Raw genomic sequence first — 20,790 nt, forward strand, 5'->3', positions numbered from 1 at the left:
CTCTGCTTGAGGTGTGGTTAAGAACAGCTACAAGGTCAGCACCGCGGACAGCACCAGAATATAGCTGTTCAGTGTCACAAGGCCAGCAAAAGAATATAGCTATTCAGTGTTACAAGGTCAGCACCAAGGTCAGCACCAGAATATAGCTGTTCAGTGTTACAAGGTCAGCACAAGAATATAGCTGTTCAGTGTTACAAGGTCAGCACCATGGACAGTACCAGATTATAGCTGTTCAGTATTACAATGTCAGTACCAGAATATAGCTGTTCAGTATTACAATGTCAGTACCAGAATATAGCTGTTCAGTATTACAATGTCAGTACCAGAATAAAGCTGTTCAGTGCTACCAGGTCAGCACCATGGACAGCACCAGAATAGAGCTATTCAGTTACATAACTTTTAAACCCTAGTGACCATCAACAGGCAAAGGTTTAGTATACAAGGCTATAAAAACAAAAATTTTGTAGTATATAGAAAAAGATAATCAATATGGCAAGCTACAAAGATAATAACAGAACTAGAAAGGCAACATTTGCGAGCAAATACAGCATGTTTAGCCATACTCCTCGCCATGCAAAAAATGGACTCTCCCAAAATAACAATGGACCATTCTAAAATACTTGCACTAAAAAAATGAATCACCCCAGTCCAAAATTGAGTCTTCCAGTAGCACCTCAACACAATATGTCCACAACCATATCCACTAATTGATTAACAAATACACTTCTGCTAAAAAATGGACTTTTTCATAATCATTCCAGCTCAAAATTGAAAGAAATAATTAAAGAATCCTCCCCTTGCAAGAATGGGATATTCCGTGCCATTTCCATGTAAACCAGTCGAAAAATATCCGCTGAAAATTACACTCTTGCGCATAATCAACCCAGTTCAAAATTGAATTAAAAAAGATCAACCCCAGGGAAGAATGAAGTTTTCCATAGTATACATATGAAGATTTGACAGGAGACGAAGGAAATGACCAAAAACAACATATTTGAGTCAATTCAAAGTCACCGAGAGGGTTTTAATATAATATTTGTAATATGTTTGAACTATTTTGATTAAAAGAATGTCTAAGTCACAATAGTTCTAAAGTGTTCAAACAATTAGAATTGAAACTTATAACATGTTTGAACTTATTTCACATACGTTGGAAACATTTCGAACGTAACTACACAAAAATCTCTTTATTTAGAACAGTTTCAAACCATCTATCCAAATGTTTCAATGTTCGAACAATTTGTAACAAAAGACTTTCACAATTGCCCTCATAAACGAAGGTGCTAAGTCCTCCTGTGTGTTTCTGCCTATTTTCGGTGGCCGCGCTAGACCACCAGCGGATTTGTTTTGACGGAGCGTCACCCGCGCGCGACGATGTACACTGTTCGGCACCGCTAATATCCGGCATTTTCCCGCTCCAAAACACTCCACAAGACCCACGTTTTTAGTGTTTTGCCTCTTGTGCAACACGATTCGATTTGCATTACTAACGGGACGAAAATGATAGAAAAAATTCACCCCGTCCCGGCGTCCGTCCCAAAAACATGAACGACATGAAAATATATTTTCTTACAGATTCAATCACGAAAATCAACAGCATGGGATTCCAAATTTTCGCAACGGCCGACCATTTATCATGGTTGAACTTCCTTCCAAGGCGTGCGATAGATAAACATTCCCGGCACATAATAGTCACTAGTACCAGACTAACGCAAGCTCATGATGATAATAGGGAGAAAGTTTGTCAGTGAAGTTTGGCCACCAGAGGGTACATTCATTTAACGTTACAAGCTAGCGCAAAGGGGCGAATCATTGACCTTACCGGGGACTGACTCTACTGGCCTAATCATTCCTTTTTTTGCCGAATTCTACGATCCATACGCCCGTACGTAGGACATGTAGGAAGGCCTGGTGGTGGACGCTACACATCACGGGAGACGCGTGTTGGTCCGAGACAGACAGCGGCGTGCTTTCGATCGCGTAGACCAAAACGCCTGTCCCCAGTGAGACCATGTGTTTTGCGCGGCATGCCCCGAATCCGTCTACCATTGCTGAATGTAGCCCGATTCATAGAGGTCTATTTTGTAAGCATTATTTCATGTACCCCTCAGCGTGAGAATTCCTTGTGCAAGACTTCGCCTACCACCCGCCTTTGATCATGTATGAAGTCGGCGGCAGAGAGAGATCATCAATCAATTTTGACAGGAGTGTCGCGCCAGTCTGAGGAGAAACGATCTCCCGTGTTGTGTTGAAGAATTTGGAGTTTGAAAATATCTGGAATAACTAATGCTAGAATAAACATTCACAAAATCATTGATTTAACTTGTTTTCTGTTATAAAATTTCCTAAACTGCAATTTAACCACTGAGTTTAAGGGAACATGGTGTTTTCCCGATAATCACGTTAAATGTTTATGTCCGGTCTTTCCTCCTCGTAAGCAAAATTCCAGCTTGGCCAGGTGCAAGGCACTCGGGGTCAATGACCTGTAGGTCATATGTAGTATTGAAAGTGACAGAAGTGGCAAATATTGTCAAGAAAGCCCAAAATAAATCGTTTTGAATATATGTATGCCAAAAATGGGAATGTAGTCCTTTAAATATTTGTTCAAGCCACATAAACAGCAAATTTCAGGTCATTCGGTTGAAATACCAGGGCGCAGGAGGCCAAGATATGCTAAAAATAGCCTAAAAGCCTCAATAAAATCACTTTCAAGGTCAATATCAAAACAAGGAAAAGAACGCACATTGGTTTTTGCCTACATTACCTCTGTACCAAATTTCAGGTCATTTGGTCAAAAAATGACAGAGATGAATCGATTTGAAGATTTGACAGGAGAAGAAGAAGAAGAAACATGAGAGAAAACAATATGTTTAGCCATACTTATGGCTAAACATAATTACGTAACATTTAACCCAAATAGGCAAGCCTAGCTCTAGATTATTTCGGCTGGCTGTCATGACGCCCCTACGACCGCTGAGGTCATGGGTCATGAGTGAGTGAGCTCTAATTACCCTTTTGCAACCTACAGTTCACTTAAGTTTTTGGAGAAAAATTATAAAAATTTAGAATAGATTTACTAGCAATTTGGAAAGCTAAAAGAATTTGTTGTGTATAAAATTTAAACCCTAATGTCAATTTTGGAGTAAGCACAAGTAGGGTTCTAAATAGTACCAACCTACAAACTGCAGTTTACAGATTGAAGAAGGATTTAAAAAGAATTGACAGAAATGTAAACAATTTGTCAAACAAAACAATCCAGGTTCAAGTTCTGTATCACATGTTGCAGAAACGAGAATAACAGTCTGAATAGCACCCTGTGGCCCGTGAGGCCTTCGTCACTCCTATATTATGTATACTGAGGTAATGTGATAACCATGAATTGTGAGGGCAGTTACATTTATCTGCATCACTCCGATCCATGTTTGTATTTTTCACCAATAATTTATGTAGTTGATTTGTTGCGACTTTTGTCCAGGTTTCACCGGTTAGCAATTACCTTGTAGCTCGCACGAGTGAATCACAGGTATAATTAGAAGAGTATATCTGCGCGGGAATAATTGCCTAATAGATCATTCCGTGCCATTTGGGAAATCGCTCCACAGCCCAAAAGGCAGCGGAGCAATCCGATTGGATGGAGAGATGAAGGGGAAACGCAACGCGACCTCAAGCTCCGTCCCGCGGGATTTGGTAGCTGCGCTGGAAAATATAGCTATTAGCCGTTATATGGGTTAAGTAAAATGCTTTTTGTCCATAATCTATGTGGAAATGACAGCGGCCCTTCGGCGGTGGTTAGAGCTTGAGGCCTGAGTAGGTATGGCAGGTATGGTACGCAGAACGGGGGCGATGCGAGCCGCCCACTCGAGGAGACGCAAACAGAACAAGCAGGTAAGATAGGAGGTTATTTGAAGGGGAGAGATGTGGGGTTGTTGATGTTGGTGGGTGAATGTTACACGGCGGTAGCTGTGTGGGGAGTTGTAAACAGACATTTCCTGACGCACTGGCAGGACGGTGGTGTTATCATGGCTCTCTGGCAGTCTCCCCTTCGGCATGTGTAATTACAACTGCTGATGTTGTAGTGTGTACAGAAGGGTGATCAGTGTTGACAAAGGGCTGCTAACGAGTTTGCACCTCGGGGTGAGGAAACAGATCACTGGTCTTAATTAGAGGCTGATTACATGTAAACAGCGTTTAATGTCGGTAACACCACTTCATACAGCAGTGCTTAGGTGTTGATGGAGGTTATTTAGCAGCCTTTGAGGAGAGACACTCTGTTAAACCGTGTCATGTTTTTGTTCAGATTGTAATCGTAGACAAGAAGAAAATATTACTGAATTTTACTGAGTAATGCACATGTAGTACTAGGCAAAATTTTAGATGATGAGGGTTTAAGTAGCCACTGAAATTGCATGGAATTGTCTCTAATGCTCTTTCTCCGAACATGCAGCTTTTAAGTAAAATGTATACCATTGTTTTCATATCTTGTCATGATAAATATTTAAATCATCCGTTTTGTCCATTATTCCCAGAAGTACATGACTTGATTGGTCAATCAAATTTGGGCTACAGCCTGTATTCATTATCATTGGCGCTGAACTCGTCTATGCATATCTGTCATCGGGACTAAATACCTTCACTAAATCAGCTTCTCCCTATGACTGTATGAATGAGTCATTCACATCATGAGTCAAGAATGGGGATTCAGTCAAAGAAACCATTGACGGGTCTTGGCACACGTCTAAACATTGCTTGTTATCATTTAAAGTCTTTTCTTCTTTTGTTTCCTTCTTATTTCATTTACCTCCGAATCATTTGTCATCTTAACTTGAATGTCGGAATCTACCTCCGAAGTAACTGAATAACCAACAGTAGAGTAATTGATGTATCATATCTAGATCTATGAATGCCCCAGAGACTTTCATATTATAGATAGAATGCTTGGTTGTGTACAAAGAGTTTTGTTATGCAGTGACTTACCAACCTGATGAAATTATTCACATGGCCCCATGGACTTGTTCACCTGTTTATTATGCTCCTTACTGAGTTCATTTCCCCCTGTAACAGTAATCATGAACATCAGCCCATGTAAAGTACAGTATAAGAGTCAGTGTCCTGAATGACTGGCTGGCAGAGGAATTGATTTTGGAGTATTGTGGGGTCAGAAATCGGTTGGGTTACTGGCAAATAGCTGGGAAACAGTTTTAGCATTGATCGTTTGGCTGTCCTGTGGGTGGAGTGGATGACATCACGGGGAGATGGGCCCATCGTTTATCACCTGATGCATCTTGATTATCACTGAGATGATCAAACTGTTTTCCTTGATCAATCTTAAAGAGTTTGTTTTTACAACGGGAAATCTCAAGAAACCTCACGTAATGTGTTGACATCACAAGGAGATAGGCCCATCACTTATCAAATGGTGCATCTTAGCTATCACTTAGATAATCAGCTGGGTTTTTTTTTAAATATTAAGGAGTTTGCTTTTTGCAATGAGAAATCTCAAGAAACCTGGAGAGAATTAAGTTGTGTTGACATCGCAAGGAGATAGGCCCATCACTTATCACTTGGTGCATCTTAGTTATCACTAAGATGATCAGCTTATTTTTCTTGAAAAATCTTAGAGTTTGTTTTACATTGGAAAATCTCAAGAAACCCAGGGGGCATCAAGTTGTGAATCAGATAATGTTACAAGGAGATAGGACCATCACTTATCGCCTGCTGCATCTTCTTTATCACTAAGTCTTAGATGATCTGCCTCTCTCTTAGCTTATCTTAGACAGAGAGCATTAAGAAATGGAGAACTCACAGTATAGATTGAAGATATCCAATTTTTAGGTTCCTTTGGGAAAATGGATAAAGGAATTCCCCTTCGAAACAAGGATTTTATTATCATAACTCACAAAAGCGGAATATTAATAAGTATATACAATATAATATGTAGTGTTGAAGGTCAAAGGTCATTGACTTCTAATTGGATCAAAATCACACAAGTATGGATGTAGACAACTCGACCTTCCTTCTCTGACAATAATTACATTGTATAGATGATGATTACAGGTGTTAATTTCTTGCAAATTTTTGAATCGTGAGAAAACAGTTCCTACATCAATCCATGTCTACCAAAGGCCCATCAGTCTGCGACAAAACGTTTTGGACTCATTATTATAAAGTGGCCAGCCAAAACAGAGACGATAAATCTGGAGTCTAGAAACGCTGAGTTGTGTCCTTGAATATGAAAACAGCTTTACAGAGACAGGCTGTCACACAGGCACATTCCTCAAAAACACTTCTGACCTGGAGAAAACAGTCGCCAAATAAATCCTTAAGCCTAAGTGCCTTTTGAGCCTTGTTCTTTCTTAATGACCTGTAGTAAATTTGTAAAAGTCCTTGATGTAGATGTTACTTGTAAGCGGGAACTCTAACGTTAGATGTGAGTCCTGCAATGCAGAGACGTGTCCTTGAATACATAAAGCATGATTACAGACCCGTTTTGTCTCCACATGTAGAGCAGCGCGTCATGATCATGTGTCAGCACGTCCCTGCTGGTGCATTTTGTTTACAATTTCACTTCCAAGGTGGAATGACAATGACAATGTGTGAAACTATTTGAAACTTGGAAAATAATTGCCTCAACGTATTCTACACTTGAAGCAAGAAATTTATCCCAGTTGGATATCTGATTTGTATCTAAATGAACTACATGTATCTGATTTGCGTTCACAGCAAACCATAAAATATAAATGCACCTTGTGTATGCCTGTCCCTTGTTTTAAAAGACCACATAGCATCAAGTGAGATTACACACACTCAGTCTTTCAGCTTCTACTGTATTATTATTTGTTGGCAGGCGCTCGTGTGAACATAAGTAGCTGTTAAAGGTTGCACTTAGAATGTAGTCCCCAAAGTGGCATAAAGAATTCAGTACTGTTGGTGACTGTTCAGGATTCAGTACTGTTGGTGACTGTTCAGGATTCAGTACTGTTGGTGACTGTTCAGGATTCAGTACTGTTGGTGACTGTTCAGGATTCAGTACTGTTGGTGACTGTTCAGGATTCAGTACTGTTGGTGACTGTTCAGTGGCACGTGGTGCCCGGCTGTGGGCGTGTGTTGTAGCTGTCAGAGTGTGGGTGTGACAGATGCCAGTACAGATGTTGCTGTAGGCAGGGAGGGACCTGTTTGCTCAGAGGGCAGAACTGTTGGAAAACTGTTACAGGAAGGACTTCTGTGCACTGGCAAGGTACATGGCATTGTAAGAGGGGAACAATCGTTATCATGTTGCCGGTAAGTGTCCATGTTGATTTACAATTCATATACTTTTCTATAATTTTTTAGAATCAACTTAATCATCAAGATAAGAAAAGGTTATGAAACAATGTGGTCTGGACTCCTTTTCTTAGGAGTAGCAAAATGGCAGCAGGTCCTGGTTCTCTTATAAGAGGGCCTGCATGCCCCTTTTCCGTAAGGCGTAATCAGGCCGTTTTAGACTTCGTAATCCGTAATCAGCCACCCAAAATCAACGTAATTCGTAATCAGTACATTGGCCGTAACACGCAATTGGTCACTTTGATTCTACGTAAAACGTAGGCAGTTACCTTTATGCAACGTAAAACGTAATCTATGAATTACTAGAAAAACGTAGGCTTATTTCCAGCAAAGTCTCCCGGCAAAGTTGCCCCTCACAAGCATTTCAGAGGGTAAAGATCTCAAAATTTTCCCATGAAACATGTGACCCACTTAGTATTGTCGCGCCTCTGGTAAAAAACACGTTCTGAAGGCGTCGCCCCTAAATATCAAGCTGGAATCATTGTGTATTTTTCAATCAAAGAGAAACCATAAAACATATAGCTTAGATTACCAGCCTAATGTGCCCCTAAAAATGCAAGAAATAGCGTTTCAAAGGGTAAAGATTTCAAAATCTTCTCGGGGTGCATGCCCTCGTGCCTACTTGCGATTGTTACATGTACGCCTCCGGCGAAAATATGTCGGGAGGGCAAACAATCTAGCAGAAACCCTTGTGTACTTTTCACTATGAGTGCAGATATTGCCCCTCAAAATGTATTTGAGCGGGTCGAGATTTTACCATTTTCCCGGGTATTCTCCCGGATCGACCTACAATCGCCTGGTCACTCCAGCGCGATATATGTCGGAACTCGGGGCATCGCGCACCATACTATTAAACTCTTGAATATTCTTTTCACTTATAGATATGTCATCAAACATAGCTTAGTGTAACAGCAAAATGTGGCTCTCAAAATCAAGGTCATAGCGTTTCAGGGGGTCAAGATTTTTACAATTTTCCCGGACGTCTCGCGCCTTCGGCGCTCGATGTGGTCAATGTACGTTCCGGAATATCTTGCTGTCCCTTCCCATACGAAATTCACTGCCGCCGTCATGGCTACTCATTATAGTTATACGGTTTAGTGTGGTCATCAACAGATTCATTGTAACCACAATAAATATAAAAATGAACAGTTTTGATGCAGAACTAGATACTGTAGTTGAATCATGCGTTAAGTTTTTAAGTTGGTTGGGAAGCCTCATAATTTAACGTAATTCGTAATCGGGTCTGAAAATTTAACGTAATTCGTAATCGGCGGCAAAAATTTTCCGTAATTCGTAATCACTACCCCCCCATGCAGGCCCTCTTATAACAAAAATAGAAATATTGGAATAGAAATGTCAACACGAAAACAGAGTCTGTACCTTGGCAAACACAGCTTCAGGGAGTGAATTTAGTCAGATTCAAGTTTTCCTCCCAGCCCTTTGTTTTTATCTTGTCCTCTTGTACTAGTTGTACATTGTTGCCCTGATAACTGAGAACCAAGGAAATGCATTAGTTTGGCCCCTTCAATCTGGATAGACGAGCAATTTTTCACCATTACCTCAGTCTATAGTATGTTTCTATTAGCTCCTATGTGTGCTGCTATTACGTTATGTTGCTGCATCAGTTTCTAATGTGGTTATCACGGGCCCCCTTCCTGGATTCCAAGAATCCGACGTCATCTGATTCGTCAAAAAGTAGCCTGTAGCGTTCACTTCTTGGAAGTGATTCTTAGACATGTAATTTTTCCGTTTTGTTGGGCATTAAGTCTATGTTACTGCCGGGTAGGTCCTGTTTCTAATGTGGTGGTGGCTCCTGGACTGCATTCAAGATTCTTTTTGTAGTGTAGAATTTTCAAACACAAGTTGGAAGACATGTTGGAGATGGACATGGCTGTAACTCACACTATACTGTACTATTGGACTTCTGAAGTTTTTGTAATTCTTTGGCCAGACCAAGACATTTTAACCTTCTCCCTGCTGCCTTACTCTGTAACCAAAATATAATGGGGTGCCAAACAGCTACTTCAGTGTGCTAAAGGTTAACTAGAAGCTAACTTAATTACTTAGGCATCCTTTCCACTGCAATTGAGGTACCGAACCGTTGAGGTACCAAAATTGGATTTGTGTGACCCTTGGTTTTATAATTGGAATATGATGCAAGATGTTAAAGTATGATTTAAAAACACTCATTTCATAATGACGATTGTGGAAATAACTTCTTTGTCTATGAAATTGTTGAGCGATCTACCTCTAGTGGAAAGGGGATATAAGGCAGTCAATGTCTGTCATTAAGTGAAAAGACGAGATAAACAGGAGGCCCGGAGGAAAACTTGCATCTGACAATATTCACTCCCTAAAACTGTACTTGTGTACCAATGTACAGACTTTTCCTTCTGACTCTGTTTTCATGTTGATCTTTCAAATAATTATCACATTGTATTTTCAAAATCCGACAACTAGCAAATGAATGTGGCGTGGCCATAGAGAATATACGATTTGTTGGAAGGAAGTTGAAAGCCCAACACATAACTGATGTTCCTGTAGCGCACAGTGTTGAGGTTTGTTCTGTACCATATCGTTACCTGTCAGCGATAACAAACGCTCGAGGCGCGCGTTGTTTGCAGATTATCGAACAGATGATTATCCAGCTATGATCACTACGCTGTCAGAAACCGCGGGTAAAAATTTATTTCCCTGTCGTATTACCTGTACCAGAGGATTGATGTGCGATATGTCACTTCCAACAGGTGGAGGGGCACCTGTGTGACTTAAGAAAACATTCATGAAGTATGGTTACATTGTAGGCCTCAGCAGTTTATTTTCTTGGTTGTTGGATAATTTCATTCAAAAATTGAACAAGAGGAGTAGTACGTTGATGAAAGTTAGACATCCAGGTAGTACAATACGCCAAAAATAATAACTCAAGCAACTGGATAAAATTTTGAAACAGTCAGATGTTTCAGACAGCATCCACTGTCTTTCATCAGTGACTAACGATAGAGGAGTAGTAGTACTACGGGTAGTAGTAACTGTAGCAGTATCCAGTATTTGATTTAATTAGAGACAAGATGAAAAAAGAGGGCTAGGAGAAACATTGAATCTAACTATATTCCCTCCCTGAAACTGTGGGTACCAAGGTACAGACTTCTCCCTCAGACTCTGTTTTCATGTTGAACTTCCAGCTCAGTAGTTTTTTTGTTTTCTTTTGCAGTAGGAGCAGAGAATAGACTGTCAATGATAATCAGAATGCCTTGGTCATGTTGGTAGTGAGGTTTTAGTTGTTGGGCAGCTGACTGTGAAGAGAATAAGCCTATAAGCTCCTGGTAACCCCAGCCTTTCCCTGGCAACCGTGCGGTGTTTGGCTGCCCAGTGGCCGGCTAATGTCTGTGTAAGTGCATACAATTAATCTGTACCAACGAGGTATCAATTCCCATGGCTTATTACCGGTTCTGGGCGTCGTGACAGGCTTGTTTGTGAAAAGAAAGAAGCAAACAGCAGCATTTAAGTAGAGTAATGAATTAGTCCACTCAAATGTTTTTCCTTGGTTGTTGGATATTTTCAATTGGTGATGTACATAGAATTTTAGCAAGAGCCCACACCAATTTAATTTCTTGTTTTAAATTTTAGCAAAAAAAAAATCATCAAAGCAGAAGGCTGGGGTGAAAACTTGCACCTGACCCTGTTCACTCCCTGAAACTGTATGCACCAAGGTACAAACTTTCCTCTGGGATTCTGTTTTCATGTTGATTTTCCAATCTAGCATTTTTTTTAAAATTCCATTAACCAAGAAATGAAAATGGTGTGGCCAGAGGGCAAAATGAAAACAGATTGATATGTGTATGAAGAAAACTCGAATCTGACTAATGTAGATATCCACTCCCTGAAACTGAGTGTACCAAGGTGCAGACTCTCCCCTCAGGCTCTGTTTTCATGTTGATCTTCCAGTTTTCCATTATCCGCCAAATCAAATTACTGTGGCCGTTAAGCAGATTGTTGTGGCAGTTTTAATGTTTGTTGTGAGCTTAAATCCGCTTTCTTAATTTTGCCCTCTCCAAACACTCGATTTTCTCCCTATCGCAAAATAAAATCCTGGCAAAAATTTCTCATTTTACAGTACCAAACTTCCCTATGTAGAAGTGGGCTAATACGTGCACATCATGGATCATCGGACATGAATATCAGAATGTCAGTCTTGTTTGCTTTGCATACATGGTAGAACAGGAGGAACTTGATCATATCGACTGTCATTTACTGACGTAAGAAGGCCGTAATCGTATTCATCGCTATTATCAAAACTACGCAAGTGACGGCGTTTGACGGGACCATAATTTTTTTTTATAAAGGAATCCACAATCAAACGACAACTTCGGTCAAAACTGATTTCTACCGTAGGGAAGTTAAACGACTGGTACTGTAAATGGGGAAATTTTTGCCGGGATTTTATTTTGCGATAGGGAGAAAATTGAGTGATCGGAGTGGTTAAAAACAAGGGGGAGAATACAGAAAATTTTTTTGCTGTTGTTTTCAGTTCACGACCAACATTAAAACTGCCGCAACAATTTTCCTTTTTACGGTAATCCACTAATTGCGTTTTTACGTGAAAGAGGCATAATCCAAATCTTTACTGTCATCAAAATCACACAAGCAATGGCATGCAACACGACCATATAAAGGAATCCCCAATCAACCAACAGCGTCTGTCAAAACAGGTTTCTACGTAACGGCTCGTAATTCTCGGCCGGCGTTCGGAGCGTCCTCCCGCCCTTTTCACTCATGCTAATTGTGCGTGTGGTGGTGGGAGAGTGACGCAGGCGGGGGCCAGGGAGGCAGCTGTGAACACTGCTGCTCCCTGGGTTAGTGCATGTTGTGTGGAGAGAGTGACCCGCGCGCCCCTCCTCTGACGCACGTCTGCATGCATACATCACAACCTGCCGCATGCCAGCAAAGCCCCCTCTACACTCTAATCCCAAGTGCACATGAATAAATAACAGGAATGCTCCATTTCCGTACGGGGGGGGGAGGCCACGAGACCTGGTAGCAATCATTCCTTTTAATAAAAAATAAAGGTTTCTCTTCAAGGAAGAGGCTCTCGTTCATACTTAAAAGGGCGCAGCATTCTTTTGAAGGCTGCGGCATCACGCTTGAGGGGTAAGGAAAATGCGTGTAATTGCGACCCCTCCCTGCAGGTATGTAGTTAATTGGATTGTGCCTGCCTGGGACACAGTGCAGGTAGCTGTTGAGAGAAATCCTGTGACAAACGGCCGTGAGCCATTTCCAAATCGGTGGCCGAGGCGTTTGTTTAGACAGACAGGAGGACCATTATCCGACCGAGGTTAGTAGGTTAGTAAATCACCCCGACAGAGGGTTTCCTCTGGTTTCCGTGTTCGACACCAGGGGCATGAAATATTCATACAGAATCTAGTCTGTGCTACCCACAATCACAATGTGTCGGTCGTCTTTCAAGCTTTGTAGAAACAAAGCAAGGTGCCTTATTTGCTCTTTATCATATCTCTGTCATGTATGTGGTAGAAATATGATTTGGAATTAGATAATTAGTGTAAGAAAATTGTTGACATTTTAAATGGTTTTTTTTGTGCTTTTACGAAGGTTAGGATATCACATGTATACTGTTGATAATCATATCATAAAGATAAGAAGGCTACTTCAATGTCTTTTGGCCAACTGGGATTTAAGAAAGCCATGACCTTCCTCAAGGTCAAGGGTGGACTGTTCCATCATGTTGGAATCTTGGAAGGAATGTCGATCTAACTGTGCCAAAAACTCGGTAATAACCCTGAGTTCAAGCCTGGTAACAAGACACAAGTCATATCCAGTTATACATGGCTGTGGATGTAATGTGATACCCACGGCAAGTCTTCACCTTGGCGGACGTCCATACTGAGAAACTACTTGTTAAGTCGGCCGGCTTTGTTGTAGTGTGAGTCATGTACATAGTTGACAAAGATTAGACAAGGCATGCCGAGTCTTGGGGCTCTGCCAACACAGAACCAGTGCCAAGACAGTTTAAGTGCCAGTTGTTAGATAGTCCAGCAGTGCAGAGACGAATCACAGTGTTTACCACTGGTATGCCTCCTTGGCAGAGTGGTTGCCAGTAAATAGAAACCAAATCTTGTAATTTCTTTCAACTTGAGAGTTTGACTTTGTGTACATGATGCTATTCTCTTCACTGAGTTTCAGTTTCAATCAATTCAATTATTTTCTCAGTTTGATTAAATTATTTCCTCAGTCACTGGCAAAAGACACACTATCCAGTTGCTTGAGTAGATGTTACCTTCTGAATGTCTAACTCCCAGCGACGATTCTCTTCAGTTTTAAATTTGTGGGAATGAGTTTTGATGATTCGTTTTCCCTGTCCTTGTCTGCCCTCACATGTATATATAGCAGTGCAGGTGTAAGTGCTTTGCTCCTAATGCATCTACTTCTGAATGTTGAAGTGTTTTTGCAATAACATCGTAGAAGCTGTAGTACCCTACATGTACGTGAACGGCCATATCAGAGAGTAGTATTTACGCTTTAACAGCTACTGACCTTTTTATACTGATCCTTATCTCAATTGTAAGATACAGAGGAGCAACTACAGGTTATAGCCACACATTGTAGGATAAGTCTGTATTTTTGTGGGTCAGCCATTAACGGCGAGAGCTGCCTTGGCTGACCCAGTGTAATGACTTGTCACATTGCTAATAAAAACAAATACAAATTCAGCTGCATGGTATACTGTAGAATGATATTCAAACTTTTGCTGCATTTTTTTCTGTTTTTTAAATTATTTTCAGTGACCTCTCCACTGTATATAAGTGTATTCAATGTGTGACTACTGCACCACAGAACTGGTTCAATTGTAAATTTAAAACACCTTGAAAACTAACTTCCCACTCCAAGGCCACACCATTTTGATTTCTTGGTTAACTGAATTTAAAAAAAAAATGCTAGATTGGAAAATCAACATGAAAACAGAATCTCAGAGGAAAGTTTGTACTTTGGTGCACACAATTTCAGAGAGTGAACAGGGTCAGGTGCAAGTTTTCACCCCAGCTTTCTGTTTTAATGATTTTTTTGTGCTAGAAATAAAAAAAAATCCGTTAACCAAGAAATCAAATTGGTGTGGCCTAACTGTGAAATGAAACCACCGTGAAAGTAAATAAATTTACAGTATATTTTCCACAGAAAATGATGTTCAGACTCAGCAGAGTTTAACAGGTGTGGATAGAACTCGTGTCCTTCGGGTTGTTGTGTTGCTGTGTATTTTTGCAGTGCCCATCTCACAGGGGTGGTTTTAATGACGTACATTCGCTGGTAGCCAGTTTATGGCAAGATTTTCCTGGTGATGTTGTAATGGCATCCTCTCTAGTGTGTGGCAGGTCTTTTTGATGTTTTAGTTCAGAGGGTCTGGAGGGGTGTGAACAAATGGCCCCTATTTTATGTCAACAGAGAAAATTTCTTGATAGGTGTATTTCCATCTTTAGAAGCTTGGCTGTTACTTATCTATTTGTGATGCTTTAAGCAGAAGGTTTTCATTTGTTTGAAGAAGTTAGCCCAATTTGTTTTACACTGTCAGAAAGAGTCTCTTGATATTTCCATCTTTAGAAGCCTCGTTGTTACTAATTTGAACATAATGCTTGGAGCAGAAGGTTTTCAGTTGTCTGAAGAAATTGACCTAGTTTTGTTACAAGAAAAGGAAACCTCTTGATAATTCTGTCTTTAGAAGCTTGCTTCTTTCTCCCATGTTCGTGATGTTAAGGGCGATGTAAGAATAAACAAATGATAGAATATTTACCACCATTAAGGTTATACATTCAGATAATAAGATACACACGGTAACAGTTTCCCATTCATAAGCAACTTCCAAAATCTTTCCAGTAGCTTGTCATGAGTAACTGTTACCTTGCAAATATTATGTACCTGTTCTCTTCTGGTCAAGAATATGTGGGTCTAACAGGTGCATTACCATTGTTGTTTGTCCATCATATATAGGCCATAGAAGCATTTTTAAGATGACGTAGTATTATAGAATCATCACATCTGACCAATCAGATTGCAGTAAGTGCAATAAGATTAAGAAGATATTTGTTGACATTTTTATTGGCATCACAGGCATACTTTCTTGCCTACATGTAAATTGGTAGTGTTGTTTATCACATGTAGGTTATAGACCCAAGGGTTACTCAACCTGTCAGCCATTATTTATATCACTTTCAGAAGAGCAATAAGCAGATATTTATCGACGCTTTTATCACCATTTGTATACCTGAGTAATTGGCAATGTTGTTTTACATCTATGCTTTATTACATATAGGCCATAAATGCAAGGGTTATGAAACTTTTACATTTATCACATTCAAATCAGCTACAACCAGGTGTATTTTGCTAGCATTTTCATTGTCATTAGGCCACACCAATTTAAAAATAAGATAACAAAACGCTAGATTGGAAAATCAATATGAAAACAGAATCTCAGAGGAATGTTTTTACTTTGGTGCACACAATTTCAGGAAGTGAACAGGGTCAGGTGCAAGTTTTCACCCCAGCCTTCTGTTTTCATGATTTTGATTTTTTTGTTGTTGCTAAGATTAAAAATTAAAATCCGTTAACCAAGAAATTGAATTGGTGTGGCCTTTAAGTCATACTGTGTGGTGTCGTGTTAATTGGCTTAACTGATAGGTTGTTTGGCACAAAACCTAGAGGTCCTGGGTTCAAATCCCCTGACATGCCACCGATGACGTTGTGCCCTTCAAAAAGGCACTTTTCACAACTTTCCCCATTGTATTCAGGTGTAAAAATGGATACATGACTTTGGTTGGGGAGGTAAAAGGCGGTGGAAGGAGAGGGTTGAGCTCTGCCTTCCAACACCGTGCCCTAGACACAGTGGACAACAACCTATGGCCTCAAAAATGCTATGGGACTATCCTTTACCTTTTAATAGCCACACTTCCTCACACATACAAGTACACCCTCCTGTCAGCCGAGTGACCCTGGGTAAACTGGGTCCTGGCAGCCCATAGAGGCGTTCATCGTTCGTCACCGCCGATCGTTGCTCCGTTATTCTGTCGTCGCTTGTGCCATCAGGCGGCGTTGATGAAGTAAGCGGTCGCTGGCTCATTGATTATCATCCTTCCCACTCTGATAAACAGCACTTGTCATCGGCAGTTTGGAACACATGATGAGGATGTATTGATATCACACATCCTTTTGAACTTCAAAGTTTAGGGAACCATCTGTAAAACATTTCAATCTGTCGCAAATACATTTCTATTCATTATCAGGATAACTCATAAAGTCATAATCTTTATTTGTTTAATACATTACTGTCAGTGTTGTTGCAAAAATAGCATATATCTTGATCTTGATCGGGTACTGGGCAACACCCCTCTTGTTGCAGTAAAGCGCCCAGAGGGGAGTGCGCTGCACTGTTATTGTCCTCGCAGGTGCAGGAGCACAGCCTCCTTGAACTTGGGGGGATCTGCTGTGTCCGTGACTTCCTGGGGTAAAGAGTTCCAGTCTCTCACAGTTTGAGGATAAAATGAATATCTGTGACAGATATCGTTGGTTAACACCCGGGCCCTGAGGATAGCATTGCATCATTGTAGTAGTGCTCAGCACATTAATTTTAAAATATACTAGATAGTATCTTCTGAAGTAATGGAACCGTTGGATAATGTTTGAAATTGTATTATGTCTGCTTGTTTATTTTTTCTCTCTTCCCTATCCAGGTTATGAATACATGTAGTGTCCTTGTTTAGCACCGTCCTCTCAAGTTGTTTTATAGTTGTTATGATGTTACAGTTGAAAGGCATCGCACAGGTTATCAAAGAAACATTATAATTTACTGTGGAGAATTCGCTTTGAAAACAAAGTTGTGTGATCAACTAAGGATAGGTCATCAACCTTACGTAATGACCTCAGAGCTGTTCAGGAAGGAAACAACATGCTAGAAAGCAAAGAAATTTTGAAATACATGGCTGATGAAAGTTCTACCCTTTTTGAATGTACTGTTACAGTACAAGAAATTTATGTCTTTTAAAATCACTCTTGCATATTGTATTCATGTCTGGCCACATCAAAATTGATCAACATAGAAATCAAAACTTGTTAAATTGATGGAAACATTATGAAACCTGGTCCTGTGGTTTGTCGATAAAGTCGTTACCCGTCCTTTCTGTCTGATTGGGAACACACACGTGAGAGGAGCAAGCCTTCGTCCCCCCTCCCTAATTGAATGATATTGGCGGTAATAGAGTTATTAATAATTCGTAATGAGATCTTCGTCAGGCCACTACGAGTACAACCCGATCTCCCATAATGCTTAGTAGGCGGATCTGGACAGCCTCCCGAATTCATCACGATAAATTGCCGGGATTGAGTCGGTACTGCGGATTGAACATCAAGGCCTGCGCGCCGTCCTGGTCGGCCCAGTCAATAACAATATTGCCGCAGCCTTGATTTTTATGTCCAGTAAGAGTAGAGAGAGAGGGGCCAAAAAAATCAATAATATCCCCATTTGGATGCAAAACACTCGCAAAGCGGCGACGGAAAAGAGGGCAGTAACGCCGGGGAGCAGCGTCACGGTCAGGCGACCAGACCTTTACTCCATTCCTCATTTCCTATTCATTAAAATTGGTTGTTGTCATTATGGAAATGGCCGGCGCAGGTCTCTCCGGTAGACCCCGCGGGATCACACCCGGCGGAAGATAAAATGCGCCGTCTCCGCCCAGCAATTGGGACAGGGCGAGCAGACCTTTTACGGAGTCCTGGCCCGCGAACCTGTGGTTTTCTCCGGCGAGTTGCCTGGGCTCTGTCCAATTGGCCTTGTGTATCGTTGGTCAACACCCGGGCCCTGAGGTTTAGTCAGTTTAGAGGTAGAGGTGATGTATTTCTCTTCTGAATAGTTCAAAGTCATATTCCCAGGATTTCCAGTTTTCTGCAATTATTTTTTTTATCAGAAGGGCATTCACCTGTCGTATGTCATGAACCATAATCAATTTAAACACAACCACTATGATATCGTTATGCAACAAGTGTTTATCAGTACTAATGGTGACTGCAGTATCCAGTGTGTGATACTTGTAATGAGTTACAACGACCCCTAAAGGGAAGTGTTAGCGGATTACTATATACTAGTCGTTAAAAGGTCTATTGGCGAGATGCCATAAATATATAAGCCCATAAGTGTCTCATAATCTATTTGTTAGATAACAGGTTATTGAACTATTACCTGAGGCTCATTAGGTAAGATGTAACAGGTTTGACATAGTCTGGTACTTAAAATGGTACAGATACATACTGCTTCTCAGCCCATATGGGTATGGAAGTTAAACACACTCAACTACCAGTAAACTAGCCCGCTACTATAGTCCTTATACAACTGTGTGGCCCAAGGGCTGTAGAAACAGAGATGGGCACCGCCCCATATACCACATGGTGTTGGAAGGACTTTCATAGCTATTAAGTGTTTGTTTTGTATAACCAGTAAACCGCCACCTTTCGGCTCACACCGACCGGTTTTGTACAGTAAGGCCATGTTGATTTGATTATATGGATGACATCAATATTCGCCCATTTCCAAAAATAAAAAAAGTTTTCTACCATACTGTAAATTGCGCAAAGCAGCTACAAAATGAGCAAATGTATGCCGTAAGTTGCAAAAAGATATTTTGGGAAACAGATACTAGTGTCGTAGAGTGCCAAAGTCAAAGATGAAGATGTGAATGAACAAAAATTAAGAACCCATTAATTGGTATACCATTCTCTATGTTTTTAGTCATTTGTTCAGCCTTCCTGACCACATAGATTTAAATAATGAAGGCAACTTTTTTTTATTCGCACTCTCGCATCAGTTTTGGGGTTCCCAGGGGATGTCATCCATATAATCAAATCAACATGGCCTTAGTACAAGCTGCGTAAGACCTTTGACTGTAAGGTTTGATCCACTCACATGTTTGATCTGACTGAGTCTCGTTGTGTTTCTGCCCAGCAGGAGGCCAGGCTGAACTCCAGCGGTGGTCTGAAGAGTGCAGGCACCGAGAAGGTGGAGACCATCCTTAAGGTAAGAACGTCTTAAAGATTTAAGTCTTACATGGGGGAGCAGCTAGTGTCTTGGAATTTGAACATTCACACACAGTTTTTCATGGACACATTGTCTTTCCATGAAATATTGGAAAAAGCCTACAAGGCAATATGTCTGAAAATGAAAATGTTCTGGATCAAATTGACGTGCTGGAAACTGGTATTAAACTGTTCTAGATCTGAAAATCTTTTTCTAGCATAGGTACAGGCTTTTTTTAAGGACGGATCTTGTACTAATTCTGTGAAAGTGATAAAAGGGAAATCTCTTTCACTTGTTTTGTGCCCACAAGATTCAGATACCTTCTTACTAAGACAGATTTGGTAAAGAAAATTATTTGTAACATCCAAAATGTAAAAATTACATAAAAGTTTGTTGGAATGTCAATAGATTTTTTTTGAATCTGATTGTCCCTGGGTCAGAAGACCCAGCCAAATAGACAGATGGTACATACCATGTCAAACTGTATCTATCAGCTAGGAAACTCCTCTGCCATGTTATCTGTCAATTTAGCTGATTCCTATTCTTTCCAGCCACCTCTGGAGCCTGGTAGAGGCTACCACACAGTAATGTAAATGTGTGGTACTTGCGATGCCTTACATTCCAGGTACTTAGCTTGTGTACACATGACTAAGGGAGGTGGCACAAGGTCACATTCTCTGTCTAAGACAAGAAGGAGATCGTGAATAACTTCTTAAGCCATTTTCCCCCTCTTTTAGACAGCGTGCCAAGTAACTAGAGGATTGAGAACAATACATTTATGGTGGGGGCTGATCTGTTAACAATACATATTTCCCTCCCTAAACCCTCTAGGGTCAAGGGAAATATTGGTTTTCTTCAACAGTTTCTTTGTCACCATGTATCTATGATGTATCTGGTTGTGTGTTTTCTGTGACTTTATTATAGCATTTTGAGACATAACTCATGACTTTAAATCATTGCTTATACAACTGACATTTCATTTTCAGATGACAAAGAAATATTGTTTGATATGATTCCTTAACCATTTCGTCCATTCTAGCATCACGATGTGCTGCATTCATTTGTACAGAAGACACTTTCCCTTCTTTCAGCTTGTCAGTCCTAGTAACCTTTAGTCCCAGTAACCTTTACTCCCAGTAACCTTTAGTACACTTTCTGCAGCTGAAATCCCCACAGACGTCTCAATAAGACCTCCAGATTTGAACAGTTTTCAGTCTCAACGGTACACCATACATTGCCCTAATGGTTCCCTCCGGGCCTCTAATTGTCGCCTGAGTTGTAAGGAGGTGTGATCTATAGACTGCTACCTATGGCAGGCCATTTGTGCGAACTATGCACTCTGAACTTTGCTCTGGCAACACCAATCCCTTTCCTTGGTTCTCATACTTTCTTAAGTTGAGATTTAG

At 40.6% G+C, this 20,790-nt stretch overlaps 1 protein-coding gene and 1 long non-coding RNA gene across 8 annotated transcripts in view; one reads left to right on the forward strand and one right to left on the reverse strand.

The window, feature by feature from the left end:
• LOC136436118 (AF4/FMR2 family member 4-like) overlaps positions 1-20,790 on the forward strand; it is a 161,912-nt gene that overhangs the window by 41,334 nt on the left and 99,788 nt on the right. For 6 of the 7 annotated variants that reach the window (XR_010756007.1, XM_066429861.1, XM_066429867.1 and 3 more), the window contains exon 4: positions 19,313-19,384. Coding sequence is in view for 6 of the 7 variants with exons in the window: in XM_066429861.1 (XP_066285958.1) it covers positions 19,313-19,384 (72 nt within the window). In the remaining variant the exon portion in view is untranslated. The remainder of the gene's footprint in view (positions 1-19,312; positions 19,385-20,790) is intronic. The other variant, XM_066429863.1, reaches the window with a different exon arrangement.
• LOC136436117 (uncharacterized) lies at positions 994-2,898 on the reverse strand. Its single transcript, XR_010756006.1, has 2 exons — positions 2,135-2,898; positions 994-1,908 (listed from the first exon to the last, which is right to left on the reverse strand). It is a non-coding gene; the product is annotated as an uncharacterized lncRNA (long non-coding RNA).

This window comes from Branchiostoma lanceolatum, chromosome 6 (assembly GCF_035083965.1).
Source record: "Branchiostoma lanceolatum isolate klBraLanc5 chromosome 6, klBraLanc5.hap2, whole genome shotgun sequence".
Classification (NCBI taxonomy): Eukaryota; Metazoa; Chordata; class Leptocardii; order Amphioxiformes; family Branchiostomatidae; genus Branchiostoma; species Branchiostoma lanceolatum.